The 18,886-nt window shown below is 40.8% G+C and overlaps 1 protein-coding gene across 3 annotated transcripts; it reads right to left on the reverse strand.

Moving 5' to 3' along the window:
* Positions 1-340: 340 nt before the first annotated feature.
* UNC50 (unc-50 inner nuclear membrane RNA binding protein) lies at positions 341-18,859 on the reverse strand. Of its 3 annotated transcripts, none has more exons than XM_045445793.1 (6): positions 18,774-18,859; positions 16,904-17,187; positions 15,757-15,877; positions 2,354-2,493; positions 2,167-2,268; positions 341-692 (listed from the first exon to the last, which is right to left on the reverse strand). In XM_045445793.1, exons 2-6 carry the CDS (start codon positions 17,181-17,183, stop codon positions 556-558), a joined length of 780 nt encoding a protein of 259 aa, XP_045301749.1. In that variant the 5' UTR covers positions 17,184-17,187; positions 18,774-18,859; the 3' UTR covers positions 341-555. The 3 variants fall into 3 exon arrangements, with proteins under 3 accessions (XP_045301749.1, XP_045301747.1, XP_045301748.1); XM_045445791.1 differs by having other exon boundaries at positions 18,672-18,851; XM_045445792.1 differs by having other exon boundaries at positions 16,904-17,183; positions 18,672-18,849.
* Positions 18,860-18,886: the final 27 nt, after the last annotated feature.

The following is an 18,886-nucleotide window of genomic DNA, read 5'->3' on the forward strand; positions in this document are numbered from 1 at the left end:
ATGTGGGTTTTGGAGAGGTCTTCAAAGAAAGAAAAAGCCTTAGTGTTAAGAGATACAGGTGTTCAGTCACATGTACACTAAGAAGAGTAGCCACCATATGCCTCTTTGATCTACTATAATTGGGGTTTCTTTTGTAGAGAAAATGTTGTAAAGGATTTTAGTTACGTTACAGGCTGAGGAGGCTTTTGAAGGTTATAGTAGGATCGTGTGCTCTACAGCAATGTTTAAAATACAGCCCATTAGCAATGGGGCCAGACTAAGTACCTTGGAACAGTGGTGAGGAGCACATGACTATCCCCATGTCCTCCAAATGGTTATTCTTTCAAAAAACAGGTGAAACTTTAGTTTAAAAAATATTTATTATAGAAATGTACATTTAATTAGTTTTAAGGAATGTACTTGACAATAGTGTTAACATATATATTTCTTCAAACTTGCAAACTTTACACCCTGAAGGTATCTACAAAGATGGTTTATTTACAAGTTTCAGGAGAAATCTCACTTCCCCAAGACTGCCTGCTGCGCAGGGAAGACAGGATAGTCTCACCACCGCTTTCATTTCACTCTGTACTTGTAGAAGGAACACAGTGTGTGCGTGAAGTTCCATCCTAGCGCTAGTGACAGGCCGTAGAGCAGAATGAGAGGTGCAAATGGATAAAGAAGAATTACCGTATTTTTCAAAAATGGCAATGCTGGAAAAGAAACAAATCCAGATTCAATTTTTAAAAAAAGCAAATATGACTAATGAACATTCTGAAAGCTCTTATTACAACAGGTGGGGCCAAAAAGAAAGCCAAAAGATGTTTTGGATCCAGGAGATGCTGCTCTAAAGCCAGAACAGGCTACTCTCACTGTGTTGCCCCCTCCTCACAGCTGTGAAGAAACCAGGACGAGGGATTATTTCAGCACAAAAGCCTAGTGAGAAGCAGATTCAGGACTTCAGACAGGTTACAAGTAAGGGACAAAACATCACAAATATTAATGAAGACGGTGGTGGATTTAAACAGGTGACTGCCTCAGAAGCCTCTAAGATAACGGAGCTATTTGAGATCTCCCAGTATACAAAGCATCACACCTCCACCTTGAGAAGGGGAAAGCTCAGCCGGTGAGCATCCGAGGCTTCGGGAAAAAGCTAAAACTCTCAGATACAAAATCTGTCCCCAGATACCCATGTTTCCTTTTGCTCAGTAGTTACTTAGTGGGTCCCTACCACATGCATCCCAACCTGAACATCTCTCCTCTAGGAAGCCCCCAAAGTGAAACTGAGCCATACACAACTAAATTGGAGGGAGTTGCCAAGAGTGAGCAAATATCCATTTAGAGAAACCACAATGTTGCAGTATGCTAATCACAATTTAAAACTTTCTCAAAATGTGAAAATTCATTACAAATAAAACAGGTCACAAACCTGTCCCTTGGATTGGAGAAAGGACTCCCCATGTCCAGAACAAGGTGTTACAATCTGAGGGGGTTATGTGGTCCCTGGCAAAGCGGCGTATGGGGGTGGGGTAGGAAGGGCCAGAGGAGCCAGTCGTACATGAGCACCAGGGGTATTTACAGTAAGGCCCTAATCACTCAGAGTGACGAGAAAGGAAGAACTGAGTAAATTTCTCATTCACACTAAGAAAAATAAGCTTCTAGCAGGATCTAAGAGTAAATTTGCAAACACATCCTCCAATCAGTAGAGGTTGGGCCTGATCTGTGACCATCTGCAGAACCATAAAGTGATCGTATAACCAAAGTGAGGCAAAGGTTTTTTAACACCTTGAAAGGCCTGTAAAGGTTTCTATACCTCATGGGCATCCCTGAGACGCAGCCCGTGCCTCACTCTAACCGGCAGCCAGGACCAAGAAACAGAAAGCCAGGGAGAAAAGGAAACGGGTCGTGTGTTTCTGCAAGTAACTTGGGAGATATTGAATATGGTTTAACGTGGTTCCTCAGAATTACAAAATCTGTTATAGAGCGGCCATGCCACTTTGCAGCTGCAAGGCCATGGGGAAAGTTACTCAATTTCTGTGGCCTCATCTGAAAAATGGGGTTAAGTAAATCTAACTGTGAAGATTAAATGAGGCAATGCATATAAAAGTAAGCAATTGTGTTACTATTGCAGCAACCTTCCCTTCTCCCAGTTATGTTTTCAGTCAACCAAAACGATTTGTGACTTACCACTGTATCCTAGGAAGGTTACATAGATATAATAGCCAACTGCCACCAACCATAAGGTATTTCCAACTAAATATCCGATAAAGGTGTCTGTCAGGATAACATCTGTGGAAGAGATGCATACATTGAATCTCTTCAGTACATACAGTGATGACTTTTCACGATCATTTGAGAAGCACCTGCTACTTACGGTTGATGAAGAAAAGCTGGATAAAGTGCAGAATGACTAGGAGAGGATAAAAAGCATTCAGATGCACGTCGAAGGCATAGCCCCACTCCACATCATAGTCTCTGCTCTGCCGTTTCACTAAATACTTGTTAGAGATAAACCTAAAGAGCAAAGTTAAAATTTCTTTCACGATACAATAAAGTTAATTCCATAAATATTTACTGACTACCTTCTGTGTACCAAGCATTATTCCAGATACTGGAGATAAAGTAGTGAACAAAACACACAAATCTCTGCCTTTGATCTAATTAGAGTCGTCAGATGGCATTATGCAGAAAAATTAAGCAATAAAGGATAGAAAATAGTTGAAATGTGATATTGAGTAGGATAGTCCTAAGAAGGTAATATCTGGGTCAAGACCAAAGGCAAGGAGGGAATTACCTGGGGTAGAGCATTCCAGGCAGAGGGGAGTCCGAACACAGAGGTGGAGGAGGTGGTGGAGGACAGAGGAGGTGGCAGGGTACCTGGCCTGTGTGAGGCGTGGATGAGGAGACGAGTGTGCCTGGAACAAGCGAGAAGAGTAGTAGGAAATGAAGCAGGGAGCCAGGTGGTATGAAGCCTATGACCACTTTAAGACCTTTGGCTTTTACTCTTGATGAAATAAGAAGTCACAGGAGTTCTCAGAAGAGTGTCTGACTCGCTGTTTGGACGGGGTTCCTCTGACTGCCGATCTGAGAATAGACTCCAGAGACAAGAGGGGAAACAGACCAGCTGGGAGGCTACTGCAAGTAAGAGATGAGCAGGGGTGATAGCAGAGGAGATGGTGACATGCAGGAAATGCTACACCGGAGGGCAGAGCCAGGAGGATGTGTTTACTGCATGTAGAGTAAGATAAAAAAATGAGCAGTCAAGGATGACTGATTTTTGCCTGAAACAAATGGAAGATTGAGTTGCCATTAACTACAGTGGGTTGACTGCAGAAAGAGTGGTCTGGGGCAGTGCAGGAGTTTGGATTTGGGCCTGTTATGCTGAAGATCCCTATTAACATGAAGAAGTCTATGAAATCTAGAATTTAGAGGAGGTCGGAAATGGAGATACTCATCCATGTATAGATAGTGAAAGGCATGGGCCTCAATGACACCCTCCCCAAAGAAAGAATGTAGATATAGAATAGGTGCAAGGCCTAACACCCAAAAGGTCACCCCTCTATTAAAAGGTCCAGAAATCCGGAGGAACCAGGAAGGAAAAAGCGGCCAGTGACAGATCTAGCCGTAAGAACAACGGTCACTGGTTCCACAGCATGGCCTATGAGTTCGGTTAAATGATGAGTGACTGAAAAGTAAAATGCCCAGGTAATGGAAAATTAGACCTTCGAAGGAAAATAACAAAGAAGATCATCTGTTTTATAAACACAACTGCAGAAACTCAGTGGACTTTTATGTGTGTGGTTTCATTTCAAGGGTAAAGAAAATGCTATGCCTACTGTGGAAATAAAAAGAAAAACTAAGAGGTATATAATACTAATAAAACAGTACTGTACATGGTTATCTGAAAATATCAATACAACTCTGAACAAACTCTAACTTACCAACACGTCTTCCATTTTAGCTAAGAACACGGGCCATTATAATAAACAGAATAAGGGACGCCTGGGTGGCTCAGTCTGTTAAGTACCTGACTTCGGCTCAGGTCATGATCTCACAGTTCATGAGTTCGAGCCCTGCGTTGGGCTCTGTGCTGACAGCTCGGAGCCTGCTTTGGATTCTATGTCTCTCTCTCTCTCTCTCTGCTCCTCCCCTGCTCATGCTCTGTTTTTCTCTGTCTCTCAAAAATAAATAAACATTAAAAAAATTAAAAACAAAAAAAACAGAATAACCATCCAGCTCACTACCCGAGAGCTCCCATGCATTCTGTGATCCTCCTGCTGCTCCTACCCCTCTGCTTATTTCTTACACGAGCGCCTTCCGGGCTTCTGTCCCCAGTCTTATCTCTAGAACACAGACATTCCTTCTGAGAGAGCTCAGACATCTGTGGTTTCCACCTCCCACCTCTGCATTAATGATGCCAGCCATGTCCTCATCTTGGCCCAGAGTGTAGTAGGTTCGGAGTCCCCCACCCCAGTGTCTACTGTACCTTTATCTCCAGTAAAATCCTCAAGCCACCCGAACTCAACATGTCCAACATGGAATGCTTCATCCTCATCCGTCACTTCTGAGCCAAAAATCTTGCAGGCTCTCTTCCAGGAGGCCTCTGCCTCCTCCCCACTCTTCCCTCCTCTCACTATACCTGATTACCACAGGATGCTCTCTGATTCATCTCTCTCTCCTTTCTTCCTGAGTTCCCTACACTATCTGGGCCTGCTCTACATTTGTGCCCCCACAGTCAAATCCAGCCTTGCCACTCTTCTTCAGCTCCTTCACAGCCACAGAAGAGGTTTTTCCTAAATCTTTACCCTAAAGCCTCCAAGTTCCCCACCTCTCTCCACTCCCCAACCAACACATGCAAGCTGTGAGATAAAGTCCAATTCTTTCTTCTGAACGGCACTGAAGGCCACATACCTTCCTGAACTGGTGAGTGTCACCCTGTGCTACCAGACCCAGCATGCTGTTCCTCATTTCTGGGCCTGTGCCTCTGGTACCAGGAATCAACGATCCCATCTCCCCCAAACACCTCCTCCTGCTGGTTCCTATGGCGCCTCTGGGAGTACAGCAACCACATGTCATCACTCCTATTCCTAACACCATTCACAACACAGTGTAAGCTTTCAAAAATATAAAGAGTCCTTTTCTATGTAACCGAAACTGTGATATGGACTCATAGTAAAGGTGCTGAATTCCAGGATGACTTGGCTTCTGTGGCCCTCCAGAGTCCATGTTTGCTACAAACGATTCCTTTGAAAGCCTTATTTATTGGAATTGTTTCATATACCATGTTTTTCATGAGTATTTTCATAATGAATGCGTGACTTACATTAGTTAGTATTATTTTTAAGCCAGATTTTAGAATTCTAAATTGATGACATAGGATCCTGACTACCAAGCACATACAAAACCTGTACTAGTCAGAAGTTACAAATGAAAACAACACATTCGTAGCATCAGAGGTTACAGTCTTAGGATTTTGTTTAAAATTCTGTTTAAAATTGCTAGGTACTTTTCATACCACAATCTTTTCAAATAAAATTAGATAACTAACTCCATTTTACAAAAGAGGAGACTGGGACTAAATTAACGTAAATGAGCTGGCATTTGAACCTAGGCCCATCTGTGACTAAAATTTCCATAGTGTTTTCTCTGATACACATGACCACAACCTCTACTCAACCGCTGGCCCTCTGTGAACTCACTCGACACATCCATTCCCCTTATCTGGCATGCCAACCACAGAGGAGCCTGTATCTCTGAGAAAACAGAAACACCGAATGCTGGATTTCTACACTTACACCAGTACACTACTGGTGTTAAACCAAACCCAGAAGTCAGACTGCGTACCTGTTCAGTAAAACCTGTGTGTGTATGAGCAAGAAGGCACCAAAAGCTTAACAAATCCTTTTTCAAATGTATTTCATTTATGTCAGATATTCAGAGTAAGATTCCATGAAATAATCCTCTATAGCTTAAACATCTAGAAATGACCCACTGACAAATGTAGGAGGAAATCGTGCCATCATCCACACAACCTAAGCAGAACTGGCTAACTGCATATTTTTGCAAAACCAGGGACTTTGTTAATATGAGATAATCATGATTTCAGTTCACTTATTTGCTGCACTTTGACAATACAGACCATCCCTTAGAGTATTTTCTTTTTTTTTTTTTTTTTTTTTTTTTCAACGTTTATTTATTTTTTGGGACAGAGAGAGACAGAGCATGAACGGGGGAGGGGCAGAGAGAGAGGGAGACACAGAATCGGAAACAGGCTCCAGGCTCTGAGCCATCAGCCCAGAGCCCAACGCGGGGCTCGAACTCCCGGACCGCGAGATCGTGACCTGGCTGAAGTCGGACGCTTAACCGACTGCGCCACCCAGGCGCCCCCCCTTAGAGTATTTTCTGATACAAACATTGACATAGGAGGGCAAGTTATAATCATCTTGATAGTCAAAACAGATGCTTTCAAGAGACAAGGTCCAGAGAGTGATGGAGGAAGACCCTGAACTCCCTCCCCTCCACAGACACACCAAATCTATACCAACATATGGACTAATTCCTTTGGTAAAAAAAAACTGAGGGCTGACAACAGTTTCTGCACAACAAAGGAGAGAAGGACCAGACAGAGACACAGTAACAGACACCCACCCCTGATGCTGCCAGCTACAGTGTGGAGGGACAGAGCCACAGAACCAGGAACAGATTCCACAGCTGCGGGGCATAGAAAAAAAAGCCTCAGTTTAAAAGGGCCACCTGAATTTAAAGGAACCGGCCCTTGAGCATCTGCCAAACAGCTGGAATCTCAGGAATGGGTCTCAAGTGGTCTGAGAGCTGGCAAGTGCCACTGTTGATGTCTCCTCCCTCCCCCAAAGCCAACACTGACAGCACAGATAGCTGGCCGGCCACTTCAGGGAACCCTGGGACCCTAGCCCACACCAGCCCAAGCCCCACTGAGGCACACACAAAAAGCAGTGGTTTAAAAGACAACCAGAATATTAAAAAAAACCTAACCCTCTGCCTAATGGCCAAGGCCTGTGGGAACATATTCTGTGGCCAAACGGGCTGGTGAGTGCCACCATTTATGTCCCCCCACCTCACCTGATCACTCTGACTGGAACAGGGTATGATGTCCTAACTGGCCAGCACTTCAGTAAACCCCACACACCTAGCCCACACTCACTGCAGCTCCAATTCTACCAGGGCTCCTGCTGTGCACAGTGCCCCGGGAGTCCCCCCACTGCCAGCCTGAGCCCATTTCGACTCCACTGTCCCACCACGGCACCCCGGGCCCACGCCCACTTCAGCTTCAGATTTCCCACCGGGGTGCGCCCCATGTACAACATCCAGAGCCCCTACCCCAGCCCAGGCCCACTACAGCTCCGGCCAGCCAAAGTCAGCAGGCATACACAGTGTATGTGGGACATTCCTACATGAATCCAATCCTTCAAGACTAGAAGTAGCTGTTCTGCCTAATTCACAGACACAAATACCTAAACTAAAACAAAATAAGGAGGCAGAGGAATATACTCCAAGTGAAAGAACGAGATTAACAATCTACCTGATAAATAGTTCAAAGTAACGGTCAAAAACATACTCACCAGACTTGAAACGAGAGAGGTTTGATGAACCTAGTGAGAACTTCAACAGAGAGAAAATATAAAAGAGAACCAATCAGAGTTGAAGAATGTAGTAACTGAAATGAAAACTACACTAGAGAGAAACAGCAGATTAAAGGACGCAGAAGAATGGAAGAGTGATCTGGAAGGCAGGAAATGGAAAGCAACCAAGGTGAACAACAAAAAGAAAAATTAAAAACAAAAATAAGGATAGATTAAGGGATCTTTGGGACAATATCAAGCATATTAACATTTGCATTATATGAATCCCAGAAGGAAAAGAGAAAGGGCAGCAAATGTACCTGAAAAAATAATAGCTGAAAACTTCCCTAACCAGGGGAAGGAAACCAACATCCAGGTCCAGGAGCAGAGAGAGCCCTAAACAAGATCAACCCAAGAAGGCTCATACCATTGCAACTAATAATTAATATGTCAAAGATTAAAGATAAAGACAGAATCTTAATGCAGCTAGGGTAAAACAACTATTTATGTACAAAAGAAGCACAATAAGGCTATCAGCTGATTTTTCAGCAGAAACTTGCAGGCTAGAAGGGAATGACAGGCTATATTCACAGTGCTGAAAGAAAAAAAAAACTACAACCAAGAATACTCAACCCAGCAAGGTAAACATTCAGAATTGGAGGCGACATAAAGAGTTTTCCAGACAAACAGAACCTAAAGGAGTTCACCACCACAAAACTGGCCTTGAAATGTTAGAGGGAGCTCTTTAAGCAAGGGGGAAAGGCCATAAACAGAAAAATGTGAAAGACAAAATTTCACAAGTAAAAGCAAACATACAATAAAGGTAGTAGATTAATCACTTTATAAAGCCAGTATGAAGCTTAAAAGGCAAGTAGTAAAACCAATTACATCTAAAAATTAGTTAAAAGACTTAACAAAAACAAAAGGTGTAAAATATGACATAAAATATGTAGGGGACATAAAAATATAGTGCTTTTAGAATGTGTTCCAACTTAAGTGACCGTCAACTTTAAGTAGAGACTGCAATATACACAGAATGTTAACATATGTACCTTATGGTAACCACAAACCAAAACCTTTAACAGATACACAGAAAATAGAGAAAAAAATCTAGCATAACGCTAAAGAATGTCATCAACTATAAGGAAGACAGCAAGAAAAGAAAGAACTACAAAACCACCCAGAAAACTAACAAGATTGGAATAAGTCCATACCTATCAATAACTATTTTCAATGTAAATGGTCTAAATGCTCCAATCAAAACTCACAGGGTGTACTGGAAGTCCTAGCCACAGCAAATAATAAAAAGAAATAAAAGGCATCCAAATTGGTAAGGAAGAAGTAAAACTTTCTCTGTTTGCAGATGGCTTGATATTATATATAGAAAACCTGAAAGACTCCACCAAAAAACTTCTAGAACTGATATGTGAATTCAGTAAAGTTGCAGGATACAAAATCAGTGTACAGAAAACTGTTGCATTTCTATACACCAACAATGAAGCAGCAGAAAGAAAAATTAGGAAAACCCATCTGCAGTTGCACCCAAAATAATAAGATACCTAGGAATCAACCTAACCAAAGAGGTGGAAAATCTGTACTCTGAAGACTATAAACATTGATAAAAGAAGATGGAAAAGATTGATAAAAGAAATGGAAAGACATTCCATTCTCATGGATTGGAAGAACAAATGCTGTTAAAATATTCATGCCACTCAAAGCAATCAACACATTTAATGCAATCCCTGTCAAAACACCAACAGCATTCTTCACAGAACTAGAACAAATAATCCTAAAATGTGTATGGAGCCACAAGAGACCCTGAATAGCCAAAGCAATCTTGAAAAAGAAAAACAAAACTGGAGGTATCACAACTCCAGATTTCAAGTTATATTACAAAGCTGTAGTGATCAAAACAGTATGGTACTGGCACAAAAATAGACACATAGATCAATGGACCAGAATAGAAAACCCAGCAATGAATCCACAACTGTACGGTCAGTCTTCAACAAAGCAGGAAGGAATATCCAGTAGCAAAAAGACAGTCTCTTCAACAAATGGTATTGGGAAAACCGGACCGCTACATGTAAAAGAATGAAACTAGATCACTTTCTTAACACTCTACATGAAAATAAATTCAAAATGGATTAAAGACCTAAATGTGAGACCTGAGGTTTCACTAGAAACCTAAAACTCCTAGAAGAGAACACAGGCAGTAACAGCAGTAACTTCTTTGACATTGGCTGTAGCAACTTCTTTCTAGATATGTCTCCTGAGGCAAGGGAAACAGAAGCAAAAATAAACTATTGAGACTTTATCAAAATGAAAAGCTTCTGCAGAGGAGAGAAAGAATCAACAAAACTAAAAGGCAACCTACTGAATGGGAAACATTTGCAAATGACCTATATGATAAAGGATTAGTACCCAAAATATATAAAGAACTTATACAACACCCAAAAAACAGTCCAATTAAAAAATAGGCAGAAGACATAAACAGGCATTTTTCCAAAGACAAAGAGATGCCAATAGACACATGAAAAGATGCTCAACACCACTAATCGTTAGGGAACTGCAAATCAAAAGTACAATGAGATATCACCTCACACCTGTCAGAATGGCTAAAATCAACAACCTAAGAAACAACAGATGTGGGCAAGGATACGGAGAAAGGAACCCTTGTGCACTGTTGGTGGGAAACCAATCTGGTGTAGCCACTCTGGATAACAGTACGGAGATTCCTTCAAAAGTTAAAAATAGAACTTCCCAAGGGAAGCCTGTTTGGCTCAGTCAGCTAAGCATCCGACTTGATTTTGGCTCAAATCATGATCTCAGGGTTCGTGGGTTTGAGCCCTGCATCGAGCTCTGCACTTAGCATGGAGCCTGCTTGGAATTCTCTTTCTGCCCCTCCCCTGCTCCCTCTCTCTCTCTCTCAAAAATATATAAAAACTTAAAAAAAAATAGAACTACCCTATGATCCAGCAATCAACTACTGGGTATTTACCCAAAGAATACAAGAATGCTAATTCAAAGGGATACATGCGCACCCCTATGTTTATAGCAGCATTATTTCCAATAGCCAAGATACAGAAACAGCCCAAGTATCCATAGGTTAATGAATGGATAAAGATGTGGTGTGCTGTGTGTGTGTGCATGCATGGGTGTACACACACACACACAGGAATATTATTCAGCCATAAAAAAGGATGAAATGTTGTCATTTGCAACCATATGGATGGAGCTAGAGAGTATAATGCTAAGCAAAACAGGTCAGAGAAAGACAACATATAATTTCACTCATACGTGGAATTTATGAAACAAAACAAAGGAAAAAAGAGTGAGAGACAAATTAAGAAACAGACTCTTAATTATAGAGAACAAACTGATGATTACCAGAGGGGAGATGGGTGGGGGAATGGGTTAAATGGGTGATGGGGATTAAGGCGTGCACTTGTGATGAGCACAGGGTAATGTATGGAAGTGTTGAATTACTATATTGTACACCTGAAACCAATGTAACATTGTATGTTAACTATCAGAAATTAAAATAAAAACTTAAAAAAAAAAAGACATAAGGTGACTGAATGGGTAAGAAAACAAGACCCAGCTGAATGTTGCCAACAAGACTCATTTCAGACCTAAAGACACATACAGACTAAAAATGAAGGGATAGAAAAAGATACTCCATGCAAATGGAAGCTGAAAAAAAAAAAAAAAAAAAGCCTGGGTAGCAATACTTCTATCACACAAAATATGCTTTAAAACAAAGACTGTTAGGGCACCTGGGTGGCTCAGTCGGTTAAGTGTCTGACTTCAGCTCAGGTCATGATCTCACAGTTTGTGGGTTCGAGCCCTGCTTCGGGCTCTGTGCTGACAGCTCAGAGCCTGGACTCTGCTTCGGATTCTGTGTCTCCCTCTCACTCTGCTCCTCCCCCACTCATGCTCTGTCTCTTTTACTCAAAAGTAAATAAACATTTAAAAAATTTAAAAAAAAAAAGACTAAGAGACCAAAAAAGGTATTACATAATGATAAATGGTTCCATCCAACAAGATATAACAACTGTAAATATTTATGCATACAACATACGAACACCCAAATACACAAAGCAAATACTAACAGATAAAAAGAAACTGACAGTTATATAAAATAGGGGACTTTAATACCCCCCTTACATCAATGCATAGATCACCCAGACAGAAAATCAGTAAGGAAGGAGTGGCTGTCAACAACATATTAGACCAGATGGACTTAACACATATACATAGAATAGGGTGCCTGGGTGGTTCAGTAAGTTGAGCATCCAACTCTTGGTTTCAGCTCAGGTCATGATCCCAGGGCTATGGGATCAAGCCCTGCATTGGGCTCCCTGCTGAGCAGTGGAGCCTGCTTGAGATATTCATTCTCTCATTCTCTCTCTCTCTCTCTCTCTTTCTCTCTCTCCATCTCTCCCTCTCATCCTCCACTCATGCTCTAAAATAAAATTTTAAAAAGCTAAAAAAAAAACAAACACATATATACAGAATACTCCATCCAAAAACAGTAGAACACACAATCTTTTCAAGTGCATATGAAACATTCTCCAGGACATATCATATTTTAGGCCATAAAACAAACCTCAATAAATTTAAGAAGCCTGAAATCATATCAAGATCTTTTCTAATCACATAGCACAAAACTAGAAATCAGTTATAAGAAAAAAATGGAAAAAACACAAACATGTGAAGCCTAAATGACATGCTATTAAAACAATGGGTCAACAACAAACAAAGAGGAAATAAAAAAATACCTTGAGATGAATGAAAGTGGAAACACAACATCCCAAGAATCTTTGGGGCACAGCAAGAGCAGTTCTAAGAGTGAAGTTCTAGCAAGAATACCTCAGGAAAAAACAAAAATTTCAAACAATCTAACTTTACATCTAAAGAAATGAGAAAAGAACAAACAAAGCCTGAAGATAATGGAAGGAAGTAATAAAAATCAGAGTAGAAATAAATGAAATAGGAACTAAAACACAATAGAAAAGATCAATGAAACCAAGAGCTGGTTCTTTGAAAAGATAAACAAAATTCATAAACCTTCAGCCAGAGTCATCAAGAAAATGAAACAGAATTCAAATAAGTAAAATCAGAAATGCAAAGAGGTAACAACTCACACTACAGAAATACAAAGGTTTATAAGAGACTACTATGAAAAATTATATGCCAACAAATTAGACAAGTAAGAAGAAATGGATAAATTCTTAGAAAAATACAATCATCCAAACTGAATCAGGAAGAAATAGATAATGTGAATAGATGTATTATTATAAGTAATGAAACTGAATCAGTAATCAAAATCTTCCCCCAAAACGAAAGTCTAGGACCAGATGATTTCACAGGTGAATTCTACCAAACACTTAAAGAAGAGTTAATACCTATTCTTCTCAAACTATTGCAAAAAATAGAAGAGGAAGGAAAATTTTCAAATCAGTTCTATCAGGCCAGCATTACCCAGGTACCAAAGCCAGACAAAGACATTACAAAAAAGGGAAACTGTAGACCAATATCCCTGATGAACATAGATCCAAAAATACTCAACAAAATATTGGCAAACCAAATTCATCAATACATTATAAGGATATTTCACTTCAACAAATGGGATTTATTCCAGGGATGCAAGGATGGTTCAATATCTGCAAATCAATGTGGTACACATTAACAAAATGGAGGATAAAAATCATATAATCATCTCAATAGATACAGAAAAAGCATCTAACAAAATTCAACATTCATTCATGATAAAAATTCTCAACAAAATGGGTTTAGAGGGAATGTACCTAACCTAATGAAGTCCATATATGATAAACCCACAGCTAATATCATGCTCAATGGTGAAAGGCTGAAAGCTTTTCCTCTAAGATCAGGAACAAAACAAGAATGTCCACTCTCGTCACTTTTATTCAACATAGTACTGGAAGTCGTAGCCATGGCAATCAAGGAATCAGACAAGAAAAAGGAATAATAGGCATCCAAATTGGTAAGGAAAAGTAAAACTGTCACTCTTTGTTGATGACATGACCCTATATAGAGAAAACCTGAAAGACTCCACCAAAAAACCATTAGAACTAATCAATGAATTCAGTGAAGTTGCAGGACACAAAATTAATATGTAGAAATCTGTATTTCAATAATGAAGTAGCAGAAAGAAAAACTAAGAAAACAATCCCATTTATGACTGTATCAAAAAATTCCTAAGAATAAATTTAACCAAGGAGATAAAAGACATATACTCTAAAAACTGTATGACACTGATGAAAGAAACTGAAGAGGACACAACAAATGCAAAGATATTCCATTTTCATGGACTGAAGAACCAATATTGTTAAAATGTCCATACTATCCAAAGCAATCTACAGATTCAATACAATCTCTATCAAAATGCCAGCAATAGTTTTCAGAGAACTAGAACAAAGAATTCTAAAATTTGTATAGAACCACAAGAGACCCCAAATAGCCGAAGCAACCTTGAGAAAGAAAAACAAAGCTGGAGATACTACAATCCAGGTATCAATATATACTACAAAGCTATAGTAATCAAAATAGTATGGTACTGGCACAAAAAAGGACAGACCAATGGAAGTGGATATAGAGCCAAGAAATAAACTCACACTTATGTGGCCAATTAACCTATAACAAAGGAGGCAAGAATATACAATGAGGAAGACAGTCTCTTCAATAAATGGTGTTAGAAAAAGTGGACAGTTACATGCAAAGGAATGAAACTGGACCACTTTCTTACACCATACACAAAAATAAATTCAAAATGGATTAAAGACCTAGTCATGAGACATGAAACCATAAAGCCCCTAAAAGAAAACATAAGCATTAATCTCTTGGACATTGGTCTCAGCAACATTTTTATGGATCTGTCTCCTCAGACAAGGGAAACAAAAGCAAAAATAAACTATTGGGACTACACCAAAATTAAAAGCTTTTGCATATCAAAGGAAACCATGAACAAAACAAAAGGCAATCAAGTAAATGGGAGAAGATATATGCAAATGATATATCTGATAGGGGGTTAGTATCCAAAATATATAAAGAACTTATACAACTCAACACCAAAAAAAATCCAATTAAAAAGTGGGCAGAGGACCTGATCATTTTTCCAAAGAAGAAATACAAATGGCCAATAAAATATGAAAAGTTGCTCAATATCACTCATCATCAGGGAAATGAAAATCAAAACCACAATGAGATATCTCCTTACACCTGTCAGAATGGCTAGTATCAAAAATATAAGAAATAACCAGTGTTGGCAAGGATGTGCAGAAAAGGGAACCCTTATGTACTGCCAGTAGGAATGTAATCTGGAGCTACCACTGTGGAAAACAGTATAGAGGCTTATCAAAAAATTACAAACAGAAATACCATATGATCCAGCAATACCAATACTGGGTATTTAGCCAAAGAAAATGAAAACACTAATTTGAAAAGTTATATGCACACAAATATCTATTGCAGCATTATTTACAACAGTCAAGATACAGAAGCAACCTAAGGGTCCATCAATAGTTGAATGGATAAAGAAGATATGTGGTGTATAAATATATACATACACACAGACACACAAACACGCACACATTCTGAAATATTACTCGGTCATAAAAAAAGAATGAGATCTTGCCGTTAGTGACAACACAGATGGACCTAGAGGAATGCGAAATAAGTCAGAAAAGACAAATACGGTATGATTTCACGAACATGTGGAAACTAAAAAACAAAATGAACGAAAAGCAGAAACAGATTCACAAATACAGAGAACTAGTAGAGGAGATGGAGTTGAGGGGATGGGTGGTACAAGTGGAGGGGATTAAGAGGTACAAACTTCCAGTTATAAAATAAATCAGACACGAAGATAAAAAATACAGCATAAGGAATGCCATCAGTAATATTGTAAAAACACTGCATGGTGACAGACACTACACTTAGCATTTCACAATGTATGTAATTATCAAATCACTGTGTTGTACCCCTGAAATTACTGTAACACCGTATGTCAACTATCCATCAATAGTAAAAAAATGTTTAATTCATGCTTTCAATTCATCTATCTCATTTCAATTTACATCAGCTACTTTATCTCTAAAGGAAGCAAATGCAGGCTCTACAGCAGTACTTGAAAAACTAATATTATGGTACTTACCACATTAAAGTTGATATGAGAAGACCAACGCCTACACAATCTATGAATACAACCCAAAGGAGAAGCTTTATTGTCTCAAAAAATCCCATGTCCAGAACAAAGCCAAATCCTATGGTGGACACTGAAACAAAGATTTACATAATAAATTCAGGTACTCTGCTAAGTTCTGGGGGATGTGGGGCACAATCCCTGCCCTCCAGATGCCCACATGCGTGGTGGAGGAGACAGTCATGTAAGCAAAACCCCAAAGACGTGTTATATGTATATATAACTAACAGAGAAATGCAGACTACCCTGGAACACAGAATGGCTACTGAGGTATCTGAAGTTTACTGTGGAGGCCACCGTCTATGGTTCACCAGAGTGGTCCCAACGTTTAAAACACCACTAGTGAGGGGCGCCTGGGTGGCGCAGTCGGTTAAGCGTCCGACTTCAGCCAGGTCACGATCTCGCGGTCCGTGAGTTCGAGCCCCGCGTCGGGCTCTGGGCTGATGGCTCAGAGCCTGGAGCCTGTTTCCGATTCTGTGTCTCCCTCTCTCTCTGCCCCTCCCCCGTTCATGCTCTGTCTCTCTCTGTCCCAAAAATAAATAAACGTTGAAAAAAAATTTTTTTAAAACACCACTAGTGCTGGAAAGGCACTCACATATTTAAGTCCAGGTAAAGGTGAAAAAGATCTTACATGTTTACATCTAACACCCTAAAGGTGGTTAGGACTCTCACACTACCTTATCGGAGAACTTAAAAGTAGTTTCTCAAGTTCACATTGGTATTTTTAGAGCTCTCACTCTGGATTTTGCCTGTGGAATGCAATTTCCAGTCTTGATATTCTTTTTCACAGAAAGTTTGCATTTGGTATCAATTTTTTACCACAGTAGTGGTAAATAAAGACACGGAGTGACTCTGTCCTCTTCCTTTCAAAGTTCAAGGGAACAATTTACTCTGGCATCTGCTTGGGACCGTTAGAACCAGAAAGAATATAACATTCTTTCTTGTGAGATTTTTGAGGCTTCAGAAAGGAAGAAATAGATTCAAATATCCCAAATTCTGACCCACAATATGTTTATAACAAAAGATCCTGCAAATGACAAATTCAATCTAAAACACTCAATTTGTTCTTCAACCCTCTTATAGAGAAACTAACACTTACCACAGAGCCAGATACTTAACAGGACCAAGAAAGCAGGGTCATCTCTGGCCCACTGATCCTTTGTCTGCTTTCGATAATGAAAATTTCTATAAACTCTCTGTGGGGAAGTAAACAGGTAGAGCATCTGCCATGCAGCAAACTCAAAGTCCATCTGCCGAAAACGAAAAAGTCTTCTCAGGTATTTGTAGCGTTTTGCTCCAGCTGTGTGTCTTGCTGCATCCCTGGTATTCAACACTCCATTCCCCTGCACTGGGGAATTCACTGAAGTACTTGGTAACATCTTCCTAGATGGAAGAAAAAAAATCTTTTACGTGTAATTTTAGAACCTATCGGCTACCAACACCCCTCTTCTGAGATATTTAGGAGGGATGGTATCTTACATTTCCATCCCAATCCTTGATAACAGTCAGGGGTCAAAAGCTAATGGAGATGGTTCTGAGGTTTGTATGGGGGCTCAAGAACTCATCACTGCTCTTCAGGCAAGGGCAGCAGCACACCCTTCTGAACCGTCATAGCACTTATAACAGGGTCAGTATGTTTCCCACACTTCACCTCTCTCAATAATCAGGCAGCCCACCCAGGTAACTACTGTTAACAAGGAGAGAGGGAGGGAGGAGGCAGGAAGAAGAGAGGTAAGGAGACAGAGGGCACCGGCAGAAGGGGAGAGAAAAAAGGCACTAGGAGGTAAAATGACCCCCTCATGAGCACAGATATAACTATGGGTGCAAAATCCTGTGCCTTTTTAAAACATATATATATATATATATATACACATATATATATACATATATATATACATATATATATGTATATATATTTATGTACATACATACACACACACACACATATATATGTATACATATATACACACACTAGATATAGATGATATATAGATATAGATATATAGATATAGATATTGATATAGATATAAATATAGAGAGAGAATTCCCAGCAGGCTCTGTGCTGTAAGCAGGGAGCCTGGGGCTCGAACCCATGAACCCTGAGATCACGACCCAAGCGGTAATCAAGAGTGGCCCGCCTTAACCAACTGAGCCACCCAGGCGCCTCCAAAATCCTGTGCTCTTAACCATCAAGTCTTTAAGGGAAGAGGTTTTTTGTTGTTGTTGTTGTTTTTAACAGCCAATTAGAAACGTTATCGACAAGGTAAAAATAAATGGCCTATTCACACAGGTCCATCAGTGCAAGACCATCAAGCAATTCTCACTAGAATGTGACATAAAAACAAAACTCAAGTCCACAGTGTTTTACTCCCTGAAATAGTTCAGCAGAGGGAATGGCAGCGGTTGGAATCAGTCCAGAAGCACGGTGAGCGCAGGTCACCGTCCAGCCCCCACGTCCCGGCAGCCCAGTTCCCCGCTCCACTCCCCAAGCCCCCCAGACGCCAGCAGCGCCTCGCGGGGCCCAGGTGTTCACGTCAGCCTGAGGCTGCGGGCAGGGTTGCCATATTTAACAAATAAAAACACAGGACGCCCAGTTACATTTGGATCTCAGATACAGGTATAGTTTTTAGCATAAGCATGTCCGAAACATTGTGTCGGACATACACTAAAACGTCGTCCGTGGTTTATGTGAAATTCAAGTGTAATTGGGCGTCCTTAATTGTTTCTGACAACTCTACCGCAGGCCGAGCAGCCGGACCCGGGTATGGCCACTCCAGAGCCGAGGGACATCGGGCCGTGAAGTGCCGGAGGAAAAGACACCTAGCGAGCCCGAGCCGCGCCCCGGCAGAGCGGTCTTCAAGCCTCACCTGGAGCCCCGCTGCGGCCTCCAAGGGGTCCAAGCTAGCCCTCCACCTCCGCCCCGCAGCCCAACCCCGCAGCCCAGCCCAGCACCCGCCGGCGCGACTTCCCTTCCCGCAACGTAGCCGGCGCTGGGGGCCCGACGCGTCACTTGCGCCCACTTCCGCCGCGCCCGCGGCCTCTCGCGCCCCGTAGTTTTCCGGGGGCCAGTCGGAAGTTGTTT

The sequence above is a fragment of the Leopardus geoffroyi genome, chromosome A3, assembly GCF_018350155.1.
Source record: "Leopardus geoffroyi isolate Oge1 chromosome A3, O.geoffroyi_Oge1_pat1.0, whole genome shotgun sequence".
NCBI lineage: Eukaryota > Metazoa > Chordata > Mammalia > Carnivora > Felidae > Leopardus > Leopardus geoffroyi.

Coding starts and splice junctions, on each gene's coding strand:
- UNC50 (XM_045445793.1), bottom strand. CDS start 17,183: ATGTTACCAAGTACTTCAGTGAATTCCCCAGTGCAGGGGAATGGAGTG. Junction 2,494..15,756: donor CTCATATCAACTTTAATGTG/GTAAGTACCATA, acceptor TTTGCTCTTTAG/GTTTATCTCTAACAAGTATT. Junction 2,269..2,353: donor CCAGCTTTTCTTCATCAACC/GTAAGTAGCAGG, acceptor TCTCTTCCACAG/ATGTTATCCTGACAGACACC.